Source organism: Phodopus roborovskii, unplaced genomic scaffold, assembly GCF_943737965.1.
Source record: "Phodopus roborovskii unplaced genomic scaffold, PHOROB, whole genome shotgun sequence".
Lineage (NCBI taxonomy): Eukaryota > Metazoa > Chordata > Mammalia > Rodentia > Cricetidae > Phodopus > Phodopus roborovskii.
In genome coordinates this window covers 1,832,490-1,849,544 of record NW_026126585.1, presented here as the reverse complement: position 1 = coordinate 1,849,544, position 17,055 = coordinate 1,832,490, and the positions used below count along the sequence as shown (strand labels likewise).

General features: G+C 40.7%; 1 protein-coding gene across 1 annotated transcript in view; it reads left to right on the top strand.

Moving 5' to 3' along the window:
• Positions 1-17,055, top strand: part of LOC127236382 (contactin-associated protein like 5-1-like) — a 116,292-nt gene that overhangs the window by 77,621 nt on the left and 21,616 nt on the right. The window contains exon 5 of the mRNA XM_051204007.1: positions 386-505. Coding sequence (XP_051059964.1) covers positions 386-505 — 120 coding nt within the window. The remainder of the gene's footprint in view (positions 1-385; positions 506-17,055) is intronic.

Below are 17,055 nucleotides of genomic sequence, written 5' to 3'. Positions count from 1 at the left end.
TGAGGTTCTCCTTAAATGGAGAAATTAAGCAGTGTATAATAAGCAAGGCAGCAAGGATACATATGTGCATTTGTTCCTTAAGGTCTTTGACTGTGAATGTGATATGACTAGCTGCTTCAACTTCCTGCAACTGTGAGTTCCCCCAATGATAGACTGCAACTTTTTCTGTGAGCTAAAGTAAGTCCTTTCTCCAGTATGCTGCTTTTTTGTCAAGATATTTTATCATAGCAACAGAAATGAAACTAACATAAGGTATTAAGTCCAGAACGCTGATCTGTACAGGAAGGGGAAGGAAGAAGCCTGAGAAGTAGACTTAAGTATGAGCTACTGACCCCTGCAGAAGGATATTAAGAGCCAAGTAAAGTATGCCTTTCTTTCTTTCCAGCCATCTATGAGCAATCGTGTGAGGTGTACAGACACCTTGGGAACAAGGCTGGCTTCTTCTACGTGGACACTGATGGCAGCGGGCCACTGGGACCTCTCCAGGTGTACTGCAACATCACTGGTAAGGACCGTGTTCTCCAAGCATGCTTTACCTGGGTAGGCAACTGCTGTTATGAAATGGAAAGGGACACCTGAGTGAACAAAATCTTACAGGACTAGCCCCAGTGGGGGAACAATATTGACAAATATTAGAAAATAGCTGAGTAGCTAATTTCAAGAAAGATGGTAGAGGGAGCTTGGTAAGGGTTGTGACATTATTACCTGAATCACCCACTGTTCTCTGTAGGGCTTGCCAAGGTCACCTTCTCTTTTAAAATTCAACAACATAAAAAAAAAAGGAGATAAGAAAAAAAACAAATAACAACAACAACAAAAAACAAACAAACATAAATCAAGGCATAAAAGTCAGTGGGAAGTCCTGATTCACAAAGGGGAAAATTCATTCATAGATGGCTCTGTGAGCTATGAATCTAGGTGAGTCTTACCTTCTTGAGCTTCAGGGGTTCACCCGTGAAATGGGAATGAGATTGTTACACCAAGGAACTGTGAAGATCATAGATAATCGGGTGTGTTGAAGCAGCAAGTGAGGACCTACAAAACACAGGCCTCTCCTTAAAAGGGGAAAGAGATTTTATTCTGGAACCAAATAACCAAATAGGAGTGAGCAAGTGTAACCTGAGAACACAGACGAGGTCGCAGGAATCCCATGCTCCATCATGCTAATAGTTTCATAATGATTTATTGTACATCAGGAAACTTTTCTGTATACCAGTCAAACGCGAGGTCGGAAGACTTCAGGGGAGCTGACTGCCTCTGCTCGCAGCCTCACATGCTATCTGATGGCTCTCTCAGACGTTGGGTTCCTGAGGTATAGGGGTCATTTCATGTATTTCAGAGAAGAGACTTGCGATAATGCTCATTGTACACAGAGTTTGGTAAGAAGTTATTGTTCAGTAGGCCGAGGTTTCCCAAGGTAAATGCGCACTGAATCAGTTTTGACTTGTTCCCAACCATCGAAGTTCTAGTCAGTTAGCTTTGTACACTATTCAATATGGGCACAGCTTCTTTTTCTGAGAGTTATAGTTCCCTTGAAAATCATCATCATTACTATTATCATTATCATCCTCCTCCTCCTCATCATCAGGGGAAGTGTTTTCTGTGGACTGCCCTGAGAGCATGTAACTTCTTTATAAATTAATTGCATGGGCAAATGAGGTTGAGCAGGTAAAGGCCCTTGGTGCTAAGTTCAATAATCTGAGATTAATCCCTGGAACCACATGGTAGGAGGAGAGAACTGATTTCAACAAGATTCCCACAGATTCACATTGGTACACATGTGCTCTCCCCACAAGCAAAATGGCATTTTGTGATCAACTTATTCTATAATATAATTTCATAGTGCCAAACATTCAAACATTGATGTGATAGGTTTTTAAACATTTAGCTTTGCCAGTAGTTCTATTATGACTGACTATCAATAATTGGCACTTCTCTTTCTCTCTCTTTCTCTCTCTCTCTCTCTCTCTCTCTCTCTCACACACACACACAGACACACACACACATTTCAAGCCTTGGTCTTCCTAGGGTGAGATGTACCACATCCTGAAGCAGCAGTCAGACCTATCACATCTCCCTGAGCATTTGCTCTCCAGGCTCTTTTTCAATAAGGCAGCATGCCTGTGGATCTCTTTTAGCCAGATAGTGTCCAAGGCACTAGGGACAGGCAGAGAAATGGCACCATGGCTGTCCACGAGACAGGGATGCTGTAGCCATGAGATGCTGTAGGCAGAGGGATCACCTCAAGAAGTGGTGACAAATCATACTCGATTGATTTTCCAACTGAGAGCCAAGAAACACACAGGCCAAAGAAAGGGCTAGCATTTTCCTGTTGTGGGTTTTCTCCTTTCTTTTTTTGTTTGTTTGTTTTTCATAGTACTGCATCTATCAAAGAGTGGTTGCATGCTAGCTACTTTGTAGTTGCCTTAGAGCAGGAATAGAAATTGTATTCTTTGCTGTTCTTGGTTATTGTTACCTAATCCTACTCAACAAATTTAGTCTAGGACTGGGATTGTCAGTGTCTCTTGGTTCTTTGCAAAGCATAACTCACACGTGGATTCTTAGTGAAGAAAAAAATCATAATTCTGGGCTAGCCTTGGAAATTCCAATTCATTAAATATACTTGTCCTAAGATTTCTAAGGTGTTTAGATGCTTTTTGCTTTCCAAAAAGAGGTGTTTGGGCTAAAGGAGAAGACAAAGGAGACAAATGCCTACTGCTGAGCAACAGGTGTCACATATATCCAGGAGTTGTGGGATGGCTGCCAACGACTGAGCAGAGACATTTCAGGGAGTTTAATTGGAACTTATAAATATTATCATTGTTAATTCTACCAGAAAAACTGTAAGCAAATAGCTCGGTTATTCTAGGTCCTGCCAGGCTGGCAGTTAGTACTAACCCTTACACATATGAAATCCCAATTTCCCTGAACCAGGCAGTCTTAAAAGAGTGGTCTGATGTTATGGTTATGTAGTGATCAGAGAATTAACCCTTACTTATGCTATAGTTGTCCACATGCTTGATAGCAATATGTCCATCCTCACCATAAGAGGTAGAATAACAGCCTTCACTGGTTCTCTTTGGCTATGCCTTTCCCAAGTCTCTAGGAGTCTGGAGAGAAGTTTTCTGGAACACGTATCTAACAGGGTGATGGGCAATCAGAAGAGTATGCATCTTTGGCCGCATTTTCCTTGGAATTTAGATTATATTCAATTTGTACAATCTTTAAACATTTTCCTTAGGTCTTAGTTTGTAGCCAATTTGTGCATTTTAAATGGTAATAGACACTTGCTTACCCATTAAAATATATTTATTTCCCAGCTGTACAATTTTTCTGATGTTAGTAAATTCCACACTTATATGCAAAATTGTTTGTGTAGAGTCACATATAAAACACATGCCCTTCCTGTTTTGATAGAACCAATGCCAGCTTCACATATGTAGGGCAGTAGACAAGAATTACAGGGAACCTTCAGGAACGTCTCTAAATCAAACTTCTTTTCCATTCTCAAATAGTTCCCAATCCATTTCCATGCCACCTTTATAGTCTCCCTATCTTACACCCTGGCTATTATGATGCTCCAATTCTCTCTGCTTTGACAGCAGCTTCTATTTTCATTAAAACTCATCAAAGCGTGCATAATGGAGTAGATAGAGGATTGTGATTGAGGTCTCTTCAATATTTCCAGCCATAATTGTGAAGTGTGATTGCAGGTAATAGATTATAATCCGAACTATTGACGGTAAGAAAGAACTGTATCTACACAGTTTGGACCCGGTTGTTAGCCTTGCTTCCTGAACTTAGAGAAGTGGCTGAGATTTACTCCTTGGCTACACACCTGACTGTCAGTGTAAGGTGAATGAAAGTTGTTGAGAACATAAGAAGGGGACACTCATGGGCATTACTTTCTCCTCACACCTTGAGTGTACTACCAGCATTGGACATATATGTTAAGGAACAAAGCAAGTGGAACTCGGGCGTGTCATGGTATTTGTAATGCACTTTTGTGCTGGGATTTCTTACTGACTTCATCCCCAAGCAATCTACTTCCAAGATACACACAGACACACACTCATGTATATATGCAGTCACACTCAAGCATACACATTACAATGAAGACACAGATTACACACACAAACATACACAAAACACAGATGGTTAAACACACACATCTATACACATATGTGTAAGGGTATACATAACATAAAGAATACACACTTTTTATTTCTAAATGACTGACACAAGAAAAAAATATGCCATTATCTCAGATTTCTATTTTTTAAAACCATCTGTTGCTTAGTTATCACTGCAAGATGACTGTTTTCAAGGTGCCAAGAGTACGGCACAATCATTAAGGTACTTGCCTTGAACATGAGGATCTAGTTTTGATTTCTAATACATTTTCAAAAAATCCAGAACTGCTAGCATCTGCTTATAATCCTAGCACAGAAGGGACAGAGTCAGGTGAATCGATGGGGCTCACAGGCCAGTTAGTTTAGCCCACTCAGCAAGGTACAGAGCAATGTGAGACTTGGTCTCAAATAACAAGGTGGACATCCTATATCCTAAGGAATGGTATTCCAGGCTGTTATACAGCATCAACATACATGTTCATACATGTGCACATGTGTACTTACACACACACACACACACACACACACACACACACAGAGTACTGTTGCCAAAAACTGTCCCTTGAGTTGAGAGCATATATTGAATATACCAAGTATTCACCCAAGGAAGCATACATCTTTGAAGGAGCTGATATAGTTTCCATTTCATAAATGAATTAATAATACTGAGTAGTAGAAACAGGATAGCAACTACTACTATCTAGAATTGGAACATTTGCTCTATGTTCAGTGGGTTTTTTTTGTTTGTTTGTTTGTTTTTGTCACAGAAGGCCATAATTTTAAATTGGTATGTGTTCATATATATTAGACTCTAGTAAAGTGATGATGAAGGATGAGCCACCTAGAATGAAGAAACAATTTTTTATATTTGGGGATGGGATGGCTTAGTCTGCAATATCCCTGCTATGTATGCACAGAAACTGAGTATGGATCCTTCCTCTCCACATATAAACCAGGGGGAGGTGTATAAAAATATGTAATATCCATCCTGGCAGATGAAAAAATGCAGGTCTGGAGATCTCATTGCCTTGCCAATATGCTAATCAGTGATGCAGATTTGTTGGGAGAGTGTCTCATAAATCATGATGGGAAACCCTATCTGCCAATTGCCACAACACATGCATGCACACACTTACACATACTCCCATGTGTAAATGTGCACATCCCCCAACACACACACACACACACACACACACACACATACACACACACAGATCATTAATAAATCTCTAACTTTGCTTCATACTGGCTAGTACTGAAATCTTTTCTATGACAAACCTAAACATGCCACTTGGTTCCAAACTGATACCATGAAAAGAGTAAGGGAACTCCTCAACTGCTGATGGTGACAGGGTGGAACTGAGCCTCTGTCTCCCCACTACTGAAAGACAGACTTCAGCTCCCTTCACCGCTGCTCTGTGACAGCCACTCTCTGATGTTTCTTATATATTAACCTATTCGTCTGCCAATAGGAAGCAAGAACAAGCAAGCTATTCACAAGAAACTGAGGAAAGAACATTGAGCAAGCGTCTTGATTTGGGGCACATGGAAAATATTTATAATAGGCAAAATATGATAAGTAAAGGCTGCAGTAAGTGGAGCCAGTGTTCCGAACAATTCTTGCATCTTCACACCGATGCCCTTGTGACCTGGTTAACCATGGGTAGAAACTGGGAACTTACACTGGCAGGGTTGGAAAGGGGTGAGATGACAAAGCCCAGTCTGTGCTTTTAAAATGCCACTCCTGCTTTGTGTGAGTTAGGAGTCAGAGGGAAGAAAGCTGAGAGTTTGGATGTTCTTGCTATAAAGACAAAAATGACAAATTCTGGGCACGTTGGAGATTGTATCATTATTTCTTCCTTGGTCTCTGCTACTATCTGTGTCTAGGGGTGGCAGAACAATTACTCATTACATTTCTTGAACTTGTGTGTGTGTTATGTTTGTGCAGGTGTACAGGTCTGAGAACAACTCGAAGGAGTCAGATTTCTCTTTTTGCCATGTGTTTCCCAAGAATTAAACTTGGAAACATGTGCTTGTAGCCACTGAGCTACCTCACTAGACCCTAGCAATGCTATCTTAGTATAGACTTTAAGCATGGAGGCTGAGAGAGAGATAAAGAGGAAGAACTTAAAGAAAGAATAGCAAACATCCAGGTGTGACTACTGGCTTCTCAAGGAGCATTAGCTCCTAGTGCCTTAGGTTTGGTCATATGAATTATCTTAGGAGCTCTCTCTTAGGGTAAATCTCAAAGAGTTCTTAACAGACATCATCTACTTTTCTCTTTCGATAAGTGAGATTATAGAATGGCTATAGACATTTCTTGAAGGAGATTATAATCTTAAAATCTAAACCCAGGAGACATCAGGGTTCACAAAGTGTTTCTGATCTGAGAGTTGGAAAATTACAGCTTTTTAAAAATGATAATAGTTTTTAATTTAAATTTGAAACAAGCTTGTTTTACATGTCAATCCCAGTTCCCTCATCCTCCCATCCTCCCCTATCACCCCCAGCAAACTCCAGCCCATCCCCTTTCTGCTCCCCAAGGAGGGTGAGGCCTTCCATGGGGGATTTTCAAAGTCCATCATAACATTTGGAGCATAGCCTTGTCCCTCCCTCATATGTCTGGTCCAAGAGAGTATTCTTCTATGTGAAATGGGCTCCCAAAGTCTATTTGTACACTAAGGATAAATACTGATTCACTACCAGAGGCCCCATAGATTGCCCAGTCCTAACTAACACCCAAGTTAAGGGTGTCTGGGTCTGTCCTATGCTACTTTCCCAACTATCAGCTTGGCGTCCATAATCTCCCCCTTGTTCAGGTCAGCTATTTCCATGGGATTCTCCAGCCTGGCCTTGATCCCTTTGCTCATTACTCCTTCCTCTCTGCAACTGGATTCCAGGAGTTCAGCTCGATGTTTAGCTGTGGGCATCTGCTTCTGCTTCCATCAGCTACTGGATGAAGACTCTAAGATGACATATAAGGTAGTCATCAATCTCATTATCAAGGAAGGGCATTTAAGGTATTCCACTATTGCTTAGATTGTTAGTTGGGGTCATCCTTGTAGGTCTCTGGACATTTCCCTACTGCTAGATTTCTCTTCAAATCTATAATGGCTCCCTTTATTATCTTATTGTATCTCTTTTCTTGCTCTCTTCTATTCTTTCCCTGACTCAATTTTCCTGCTCCCTCACGCCCTCCCCTCCCCTCCACTTCTTCCCTTCCCTTTCTCCTAACTCCCTCTCCACCTCCCCCCCCCATGCTCCCAATTTGCTCGGAGATTGTTCTTTTCTCGTTTTTGTAGGGGACCATGTATGTCTCTCTTGGGGTCCTCCTTGTTTCCTAGCTTTTCTGTTATTGTGGATTGTAGGATGGTGATCCTTTGCTCTACGTCTAAAATCCATATATGAGTGAGTACATACCATGTTTGCCTTTTTGTGACTGGATTACCTCACTTAGGATGATTTCTTCTAGTTCCATCCATTTGCCTGCAAATTTCAAGACTCTATTGATTTTTTCTGCTGAGCAGTACTTCATTCTTTCACATTTGCAGATGATAGTTTACATAAGTGAATTCTTCCAGGGAACTCCTACAGCTAATAAATACCTTCAGCAAGGTGTTAGGATACAAGATTAACTAAAAAAAAAAAAATCAGTAGCCCTACTATATTCAGACGATAAAGGGGCTGAGAAAGATATCAGAGAAATATTACCTTTTACAATAGCCACAAACAACATAAAATACCTTGGGGTAATGCTAACCAACCAATTGAAAGACCTATATAATAAGAACTTTGAGTCTTTAAAGAAAGAAATTAAAGAAGATACTAGAAAATGGAAAGATCTCCCATGCTCTTGGATAGGTAGGATCAACATAGTAAAAATGGCAATCTTGCCAAACGCAATCTACAGAAAATTGCAGCTTTTCAGCAGGAAGAGAGAAAGGCCTTCAAAAGTTATTCATTGTATTGGAGTTCTGCTTTCCTCAAGCATCAGCCAGACCCCTCAGCTGTGGGTTTAGCTCATCCTGGGAGAAGTTTCAAAGTGGGCTTCCTGGTGAAGACTCATTCATGGGTGACTTACTTGGTACAGCTCCCTTGCAGTTTAATCACCTGGAATAATACTAGTGTTGTTTCTTTGTATCATTCCAACTTTTACTATGGCTTACATTTCAGAGGGGCAGTTCGATTTCTGCAATGAAAGGGTTTTCCAAAGAGCTCGAGAATGGCTATCCACCAGTTAGAAGTAGTACAGTTTTATGCATCATGCTGTTATCTGCAGTATAGACCACACAGGGCTTCCAGAAGGCTTGTCTCTTAAGCTAAGTCCAGCAGTGGATATTATTTCCATGTGTGGAGGCCTCTGCTTTGAAATAGTCTCTCTGGGCTAGCAGCAGACAGCATAATCTCCTGCTAAATTGAGCCATTAAACAAAACTACTAAGTCATAAAGCTGTGGCATTACCCTGAAATTAAAGCACTGTCACCTTCAAATTGCCAAGAATTTTAACAGCCACTTAGAGAAATTCCGTTCACACATCCATTTAGCATGGCCTGTTGGTTCCAAGTACACTGATGAAGAGAGGAAGCCTGAGTGAGATTTTCAGTCATTGAGCTTATAATTTTTTCATGCTTCTCCTCTTTCTCAAATTCTTATTAATCTCTCATTTACTCATGTATTTATCAACTCCCTTATTTATTTGCTTCCTCATATACTTTTGATGTGCTCACTTATTTATGCATACTCAATTATACAGAAATTAATTCATGCAAATTACATTCTATTGTTGACTGAGCTTGGCATCAAAGTTCACAGAGTAAATAAATCTACTCCTGTCCTTAAAAAACTCATAAATAAAAATAAATTAAATAATTTAATTAAATTAACTTTTTAGTTTATTTATTTATGCACATGCATGCGTGCTTTTGTGTGTTTGTGTGTGTGTGTGTGCCTGCATGTGGTCAGTATTGCTCTTTGGGTACCACCTATCTTTGTCTTTAGACAAAGAACCCTGGTTTCCATTGGCCTGGTGCTCACTACTTCATCTTGCCTACCTTCCCACATGCTCCAGGGGCACGCTTGCCTTTTTTTTTTTTTTTTTTTTTTTTTTTTCCACCAGTATCTACTGATGCAGCTCTGGACTTTGTACTTGTAAGGAAAACACTTTTCCAACTGAGCTATCTCCCCAAACCTCAGATTATTTTGTGCATCTTTCAATAAATTATGTATTTATTAATTCTTATTTATTTGCTTCCTCCTTTATTTTTATGAGTTGAGTACTTTATGCATCACTCCTTCACTCAATTATGCAAAATATAATTCACGAAAATTATATTCTGGTGTTGACTGAGTTGAGCACCAAAATCATAAAGGGAATAAATCTATTCTTGTCTCCCAAAAACAAATTTGAGAGAACACAGGTGCAGTATATAGATATTTTAGAGCCAGCGTGGAAAACAGAGTGGGAAGCCATTTGGTGGCATCGAAGTAGAACATAGGAGGAAGGGATTGAGGAAAGATGTACAAGGTGACCAAGCACCATGGTCCTTCAAGATGTCCGTGAATAGAGACAAGTTCTTTGTGTATGTGTGTGTGAGTTTCTGTATGTGTGATATATGTGTGTATGGTATATGCATACACATGGGTGTAGGTATGTGTACCCGTAAGTGTACACAGAGATCAGAGAAAGACAACAGTTGCAGGAGGGGCTCTCTTGAACTTGAAAATAAACTGGTAACTAGCAAGCCCCCCAAAGCCCAACCTCCTGTCTCTGTCCTCCACAATGCCATGGTTATAGGCATGAGTGGTCATGCATGGCTTTTTATGTGGGTACTGGGGATTTAATCTCAGGTTGGCCAACAGGTATTATTTACTCAATGAGCCATGACTCCTGTCCCTGAGTTGATTTTGCAATAGGAACAGCTGTTATTTATAGAGTAAGTGGTAGCCTGAGGTGCCATGCTCTGAATTTCACAGTGGAAATGGCACTGTTTCTCTAGCACCTGTGTGAAGAAAATACATTCTATTTTAATGAGGAAGCTACAAAAATCTCAAGTGCTGAACATCTTGACTAGATTTGAATCTACCATTGAAGTTGTCAGGTTGTGAATGTCAAGCCTAAGTGCTCAGGTTCAAGTAACACAGAGAGTCTGAAGTCCTGTGTCCTAGCATGGTCCATTCAGCTTGCACTATTCCTTCCATGGGTGAGCAGACTCTCAGAAAGGACTGGGAAGAGCAGAGGTCTCCAGGGCCCACTGTACATCACTCGGCACTCTTTCTTCTTCTGTAAGATAGATCTGATAAAATCTCCATTCATGGATTCTGAGAAGTGAATGAAAATGATATAAATCTGTGCTCCTTGATGTTCAGTTGTCTATAATGAATGAGCCTCGAGCACAGGTTTAAATGTCATTTTCTAGCTCTGTTCCTGGAGGTGTTTGTTTAGTAAGCATGAACACGAGTCAGAGACACTGTGCCTAGCACGCTGTAATGGTCAATGTTGGTTGTCGACTTGTCAAATCTAGAATCATCTGAGAGACAAACATCTGGGCATGCCTGAGTGACTGCTTAGATTACTTTAATTTAGGCAGGCTGACCCATGCTAAATGTAGAGGCACCATTTGATAAGCTGAGGTCCTGGATGAATACAAAGAAGCAAAAGGACTGAGAACCACATTCATCTCTTTCTGCTTCCTGCTATGGGAGTGATGTGACCAGCTTTTCGAAGCTCCTACTACCAGGACAACACCACCATGATGAACTCTACCCTTGACTCCTGGGCTAAAATAAAGTCTTCCTTCTTTAAGTTGCTTGTAATACTTTTCCTCATTAATAATAAGATAGTAACTACAACAAAAATGTGTGTGTTTTGGGACATATTTCTTAAAGGCAATACGACCAGTGCTGAACACTTAATGAAGCCCCCACTTTATTTGTTTCTTCTGTTAAAGGGACCTTAAGCTATAAGGACAGGGATGTCATGGCTGGACATGTATAGTACTTTTCTGTGGCGATAAATGGAATGCCCCTAGTTCTAGGGAGAGGAGAATTCAACAAACATCAATCAATATGATGCTTATGTCCTACTAGCTGCTAGCATCCATGCACAAAACCCCATGTGCCACACAAGAACAGTCATTCATCCAGGCCTCAAATCAATTTCATTCATCCACTTATATTTAATTCATTTAATTATATAGATGTTTTCCAGCTATGGAATGATGCCAACTTACTTTTATGATGCTCAACTTCCTTATGGGTATAAATAAGAGTAACTATTCTTACTTTAATGGATATATATATATATATATATATATATATATATATATATATATATTTACTATATATAGTAAGTAACGTAATACAAATTAAGTAAAAGTAAATGAGAGGATTGATCAGATGTTTCTGTTTCAGCATCTGGCATTCCTTAAAAGTTGCTGACATAGTGTCACAAGGCCAGGAGTGTCAAGGTACAAAATGAACACAAAGGTGGCCCTGACTGAGAAAAGCTTCATGAGGGCATCGTGCTTCTGTGTCTAACCCACTTTACCATGACTATGTACTTGCCCATAATATCTTCAAAGAAGGCCTGCCTTGAACAGCTGTCCTATTTGGGATCACTAACACCTACTTCTAAGACCCAACTAGAGAGTAAAATGTGGACCTATGCATGGCAAATTCATGGCCTGCTGCCTAAAATACCATGGAGATATGGTACCCAAGGATGTGACTGCCATAATTGTTGCCATCAAGTATTGCTACACTGTGATGTTCAAGCAAATCAGAATGTGTAGTGCACAATGATAGTAATATTGATTGTCATCTTGTCACAACTTAAAATATTGGTGACAAATCTCTGGTCACTTCTGTGAAGATCCACTTTGGAATGATTTATGTGGGAAGGCTTACCTTAAGTCTGAGTGACACTATTCCCTGAGCTGGTGTCCTGCCCTGAATACAAAAAAAGCAAGACAACTGAGCTCCCATATTTCTGTTTCTGCTTACTGATTACGTATGCAGTGAGAGCAGCTGCCTCAAGCTTCTGCTTCAATGACTTCCCTGCCAGGATGACTTGCACTTGGTTAAGGCTCCTTGTTCAATGTGTATGCTAAGCCACACAAGCAGCATTCATGATGGACCATGGGGGCCACAGTTTGACCTGAAGTATGTGTTTGGTACTCTGGTTTTTGGGTGAGGGCAGAGGATAAATATTATAGGGGGCCCCAGACTGATAGCTGGGGAATCCATTATTTTACCAACTTAGACCCCCCTGAACATAGGTCTCAGTTAGAAGGGCTGGGCAGTCTAAGGGACCTCTGACAGTGGAACCAGAATGTATCCCTGGTGCCCAAGAGGACTTTGGGAGCACATTCCCCAGGGAGAGATACTCCTTTTACCTACAGAGAGGAGGGAGGGCCTGGTCCCTATTTCAAATGACTTGACAGATTTTGTTGACCCCTCTTGGAAGGCATCATCCTCCCTGTGGAGTGGGGGGGATGGAATGGGAGGGTGGTCAGGAGGTATGGGAGGATGGGAGAGAGGAAGGCAGGGGGGAGGAAGAGGAAACTAGGATTGATATGTAAAATAAGAAGAAAAAAATTTATTATCTCTGAGAGCAGGAGTACATGACTACTCTGGAGAAGTAATACACAGTAGACATCAACTCCTACTAAGATGAGAATGAGGCAGAGGAACAGATAGCCTCTTTGGGCCTGTTCACTATGCTTATTGTCAAGGCCTTCCTGAACAGCTTCTTTGAAAATAAAACTTGGGAGACAGGTATCTCTGGGCAAACAAAGAAAAGCAGAGATAAAATATAAATATCAGCATTGGGAGTCAGTAAGTTCATGGGTACCTTGTCTCAGAGCTATAGTTTGCCAAGAGATTCCCACAGAGGGATACAGTTTAGCTGTATGAACATTTTTCCTGCTCAGAAGATGGAAGTAAGAAGGTCAAAGGTACCTCTCAGAATGCTTGTTTGCTCTTGCTCACTTTTGCTCTGGGCCCTAGATTCCAGGGAGAGTTGGGAAATCAAAGGTGCTTCAGACATCTCAAGGAATGAAAGAACTCAGTTCTACTTGCAGCTTGTGACTTTTGTTCTGAGAAGGGGGAAGCGGAGAGACAATTCACCCGGGGACAATTTTGCTATTGCTCTTTCTTCTCATGGATCATCTCAGTCTGTTTTCTGTTTCTGCCGCAAAATACCTGAGTCTGAATATTTTCTAAAGAAAGGAAGTTTATGTACCTCACTTGGTTTGCTGCTGAATAATTAAGATTGTAAGGAGTAAAGTTTTTTCTGCCCGCCGCTGGTCTTGCCCCACCGTGGCACCAACCCCAATTAACACACAGAGACTCTGTATTTGATATTATGCTGTTGGCCAGTTACTTGTTTCTTATCAGCTAGCTCTGTCTTAATTATTAACCCATTTCTATATATTTCCACGTGGTCTTACCAGCGAGAGGTGGCTGGCGGTTCTGCCTTCTCCAGACTCTCCATCTTGACTCCTCCTTTCTACTTCCTCTCTCCTCCTTGTCTCCTAGTCCCTCCTGTCTTCCTTTCCTATTGGCCAACAGTGCTTTATTCATTAACCAGTATGAGAAACATATATACAAAATGGCATCTCCCATCATAAGATTGCTTTTGTTTCTTCAGAACATGACAGGTGTCAACGAATGGTGCCTTTGTAAGACAGGGCACAGCACAGGAGAGAAAGCAAGATGGTGTATAAACCAAATTTTCTATTTATCTTTCTGTAGTCAGTTCAGTTCTGTGAGCGGGAGAACTTTCTCCAAAGAGAGATTGCCATTAAGCCCACCACAACCCTAAGCATCTCTCTTAAGTTCACAATCTCCTAAAACATGATTCTATTCTTACGGTATCATAGGAGGAAATAAAAGCTGAGTCACATGAATTTTGGGGAACAAATTATGTGAAATGCTGAGCATAGCCTCTTGAAACAGTAGCTCAAGCTCACCATACATTCTCAGTATGCAAATGTTTGCAGGTCATGTCTATAAAAAATTCATTAGAAACATTGATTACTGTATGCTATAGGTGGAGTGTGAAATGTCCTGCACATGTCACTTGTTTCCACACTTAGTGGCTCTGGAACCTCAGGAAGTAGAATCTTTCTGGAAATGGGTTACTGGTGAGAAGGTCTTAAAAGTTGTCATCTAGCTTTCTTCTAGCTATTGCTTTCTGCTTTATGAGCCACCATGTGGTTGCTGGGAATTGAACTCAGGACCTTTGGAAGAGCAGGTGTTGCTCTTAACCACTAAGCCATCTCTCCAGGCCCCTGCTTTCTGCTTTATGACTGCAGTTATTATGTGGTCAGCTGCCTTATATTCCCACCGCCATGGAGTTTTTACCATCATGGACCAAAAGCATGAGCCAAAAATGAGCTTGTCCTCTCCTTAAGATGCTCCATTTCAGGTCTTTTATCAGGAGAACAAGAAAACTAATTAATACACAGTCAATGGAGGGATTTCCAAAGTGCAAGAATGCTGTGTCACTTTAATGTATCTTGTGTTTTATACCATTTTTTGCTCTCAGGAATGTCTCTCTTCCTCTCCTTTACCCCCAAACACTCCTTTTTAACTCTTATGAAGTGACTTTGTCCAGAACTATATTTATGGACCTTTGATAAAATCATGTAGCTAAGAAACTGCTATTGAATCCAATTGAAATCTTAAGATTGTGGGTTGGTATGATTCTAGGCTGACATTCCCTAGCTTTGTCAGACTGTTTGATTTAGGGGATTTAATTTTCCTCTTCTTCAGTGTCTTCCTCTGTTATTAATGATAAGACCTGTTTATAAATTTGTTGTGAAGATTGTATGGTATAATCAATGAAAACCACAAGAAAAATGCCTGGCATTATATATCAAATACAGAGCTTCCATTATTTTCAATTTTTTTTCAAAATTCAAGCAGTGTTCACACTTTGGATTTGCTTTTCAAGACTCCTATTTGCGTTCAACATAGAAATTCCTCACCTGCTAAATTTTTCTTTTATTCTCTGCCTGCTTGACTGCCTGTCTGTTTGCATGTCTGTCTCTCTTTCTCTTCCCGTGTGTGTGTGTGTGTGTGTGTGTGTGTGTGTGTGTGTGTGTGTGTGTGTAGGGTATGTGTGTGGTATGTGGTGGGATGGGTGGGTGTGGGTAGGTTGTGGTACATGAGCACTTGTTCTGTGAGTGTGCATACATATATGTGTGAGCATACATATGTGTGCATAAATATAGCTAAGCCAAAAGTCAACATTAGGTGTATTACTCTGTTATGAGTAGGTTTTTTTCCTGCCGGTCTGGTCCCACCACCACACCAACCCCAAATGACACACAGAGACTCTGTATTAGATATAATTCTGTTGGCCAGTTACTAGTTTCTTATTGGCTAGCTCTGTCTTAAATATTAACCCATTTCTATTCATCTAAGTATTTCCACATGGTCTCATCTTACCAGAGAGAGGGGCTGGCGTTCTACTCTCTCTGTCCTCCATGATGAGTCTCCTCCCTACTAATTCTTCTCTCCTCCTTGTCTCCTAGTCCCACCTATCTTGCTATCCTATTGGCCAACAGTGTTTTAGTCATTCATCAATAAGCGAAACATATTTACAGAATGACATCTCCTATCGTCACTCAATCATCCCACCTTAGTTTTTGAGACAGAGCTTCTAACTGAACCTGAAACAGATCATTACACATTGATAGGTTGTCCAGGGGGTTCCAGTTTGGTCTGCCTCTGCCTCCCCAGCTCTGATTGTGGGAGTCCGAACACTGGGCCTCAAGCTTATGCAGAAGTACATTACAGAAAGAACTTTCTTGGTAGACCCAATTTTTTGTGTTTCTGCTGTCAAAATTCTTTATTACCAGAGAAAAAAACCTAAAAGAGGAAGGAGTAAATTTTGTCTCTCAGGTTCAGAGCTGCCCATCACTCATGGGGAGGAGGGACATATGAAGTAGAGCAGCCTGGGAGCTGCACACAAGACAGCAGAGCTACTTAATTTCTTCTTATTCCTGTGCCCCAAGTCTAGGAGACTATATCCCTGTATTCCAGGCCCGTATTCCCTTCTTAATGATCTAGGTTATTTATAACCCAGTCAAGTTTAATAAAAATTAGCCTTCACAATATTTTTCCCTGACACAGACTTTTGTGTAGAGTATCCAATCATTACATAGTTGCCCCATGCAGTATAGTGCCATGCACTTTTGATTCATCACTCACTGTTATACAGGCAATAAAACATCTTGGGCCATGTGTGTCCTAGATGCCTCTTGCCAGAAGGTGCATGGAGTCAGAATTTTTCAGTTTCATCTCTTAGCTGTAGCATGTCCCATCTCTGCATTGTGAAGATGGTGCCTTAAGTGGTCCATGAGGACATTTGGTGAATGCGCCTGTTCCCTAGCATGTCTTTGCCCTCTGTAAAAACATTAGACTTTATTACACTAACATTTATAATGCTTTTTTCCCTCCTCTCTTTTTCTCTCAGGCTCTCATTCCCTCCTTTTTGTGTATTAAAAACAAACAAAAGCTTGGCAAGCAGTTTTACCTGTTAGCCTGTTTCACTGGCCCCAGTCCAGTTTTGGATGCTTGGTTATTTATATACAGCCAGTAGTGATCATTAACTCAGTTCCTATGTTGTTTGGCATGTTCCTCAGAGCATCTTCTGATTTCTACAACAATATGTTCCTTATTGTTTCTCTGTCAAAAATGTCTAGCAAAAGCAACTTAAGGAATGTTTATTTGGAGTCATAGTTTGAGGGTGCATCATGGCAGGATTAAAAGATGGCTATGCATATTACATCTTGTAACTGGATTTTCTTGTCCCATCACGTCTCACCACTTCAACCCCAAATAAACACACAGAGACGCTATATTAACTATTAAACTGTTGGTAAATGGCTTTGGCTTCTTATTGGTTAGCTCT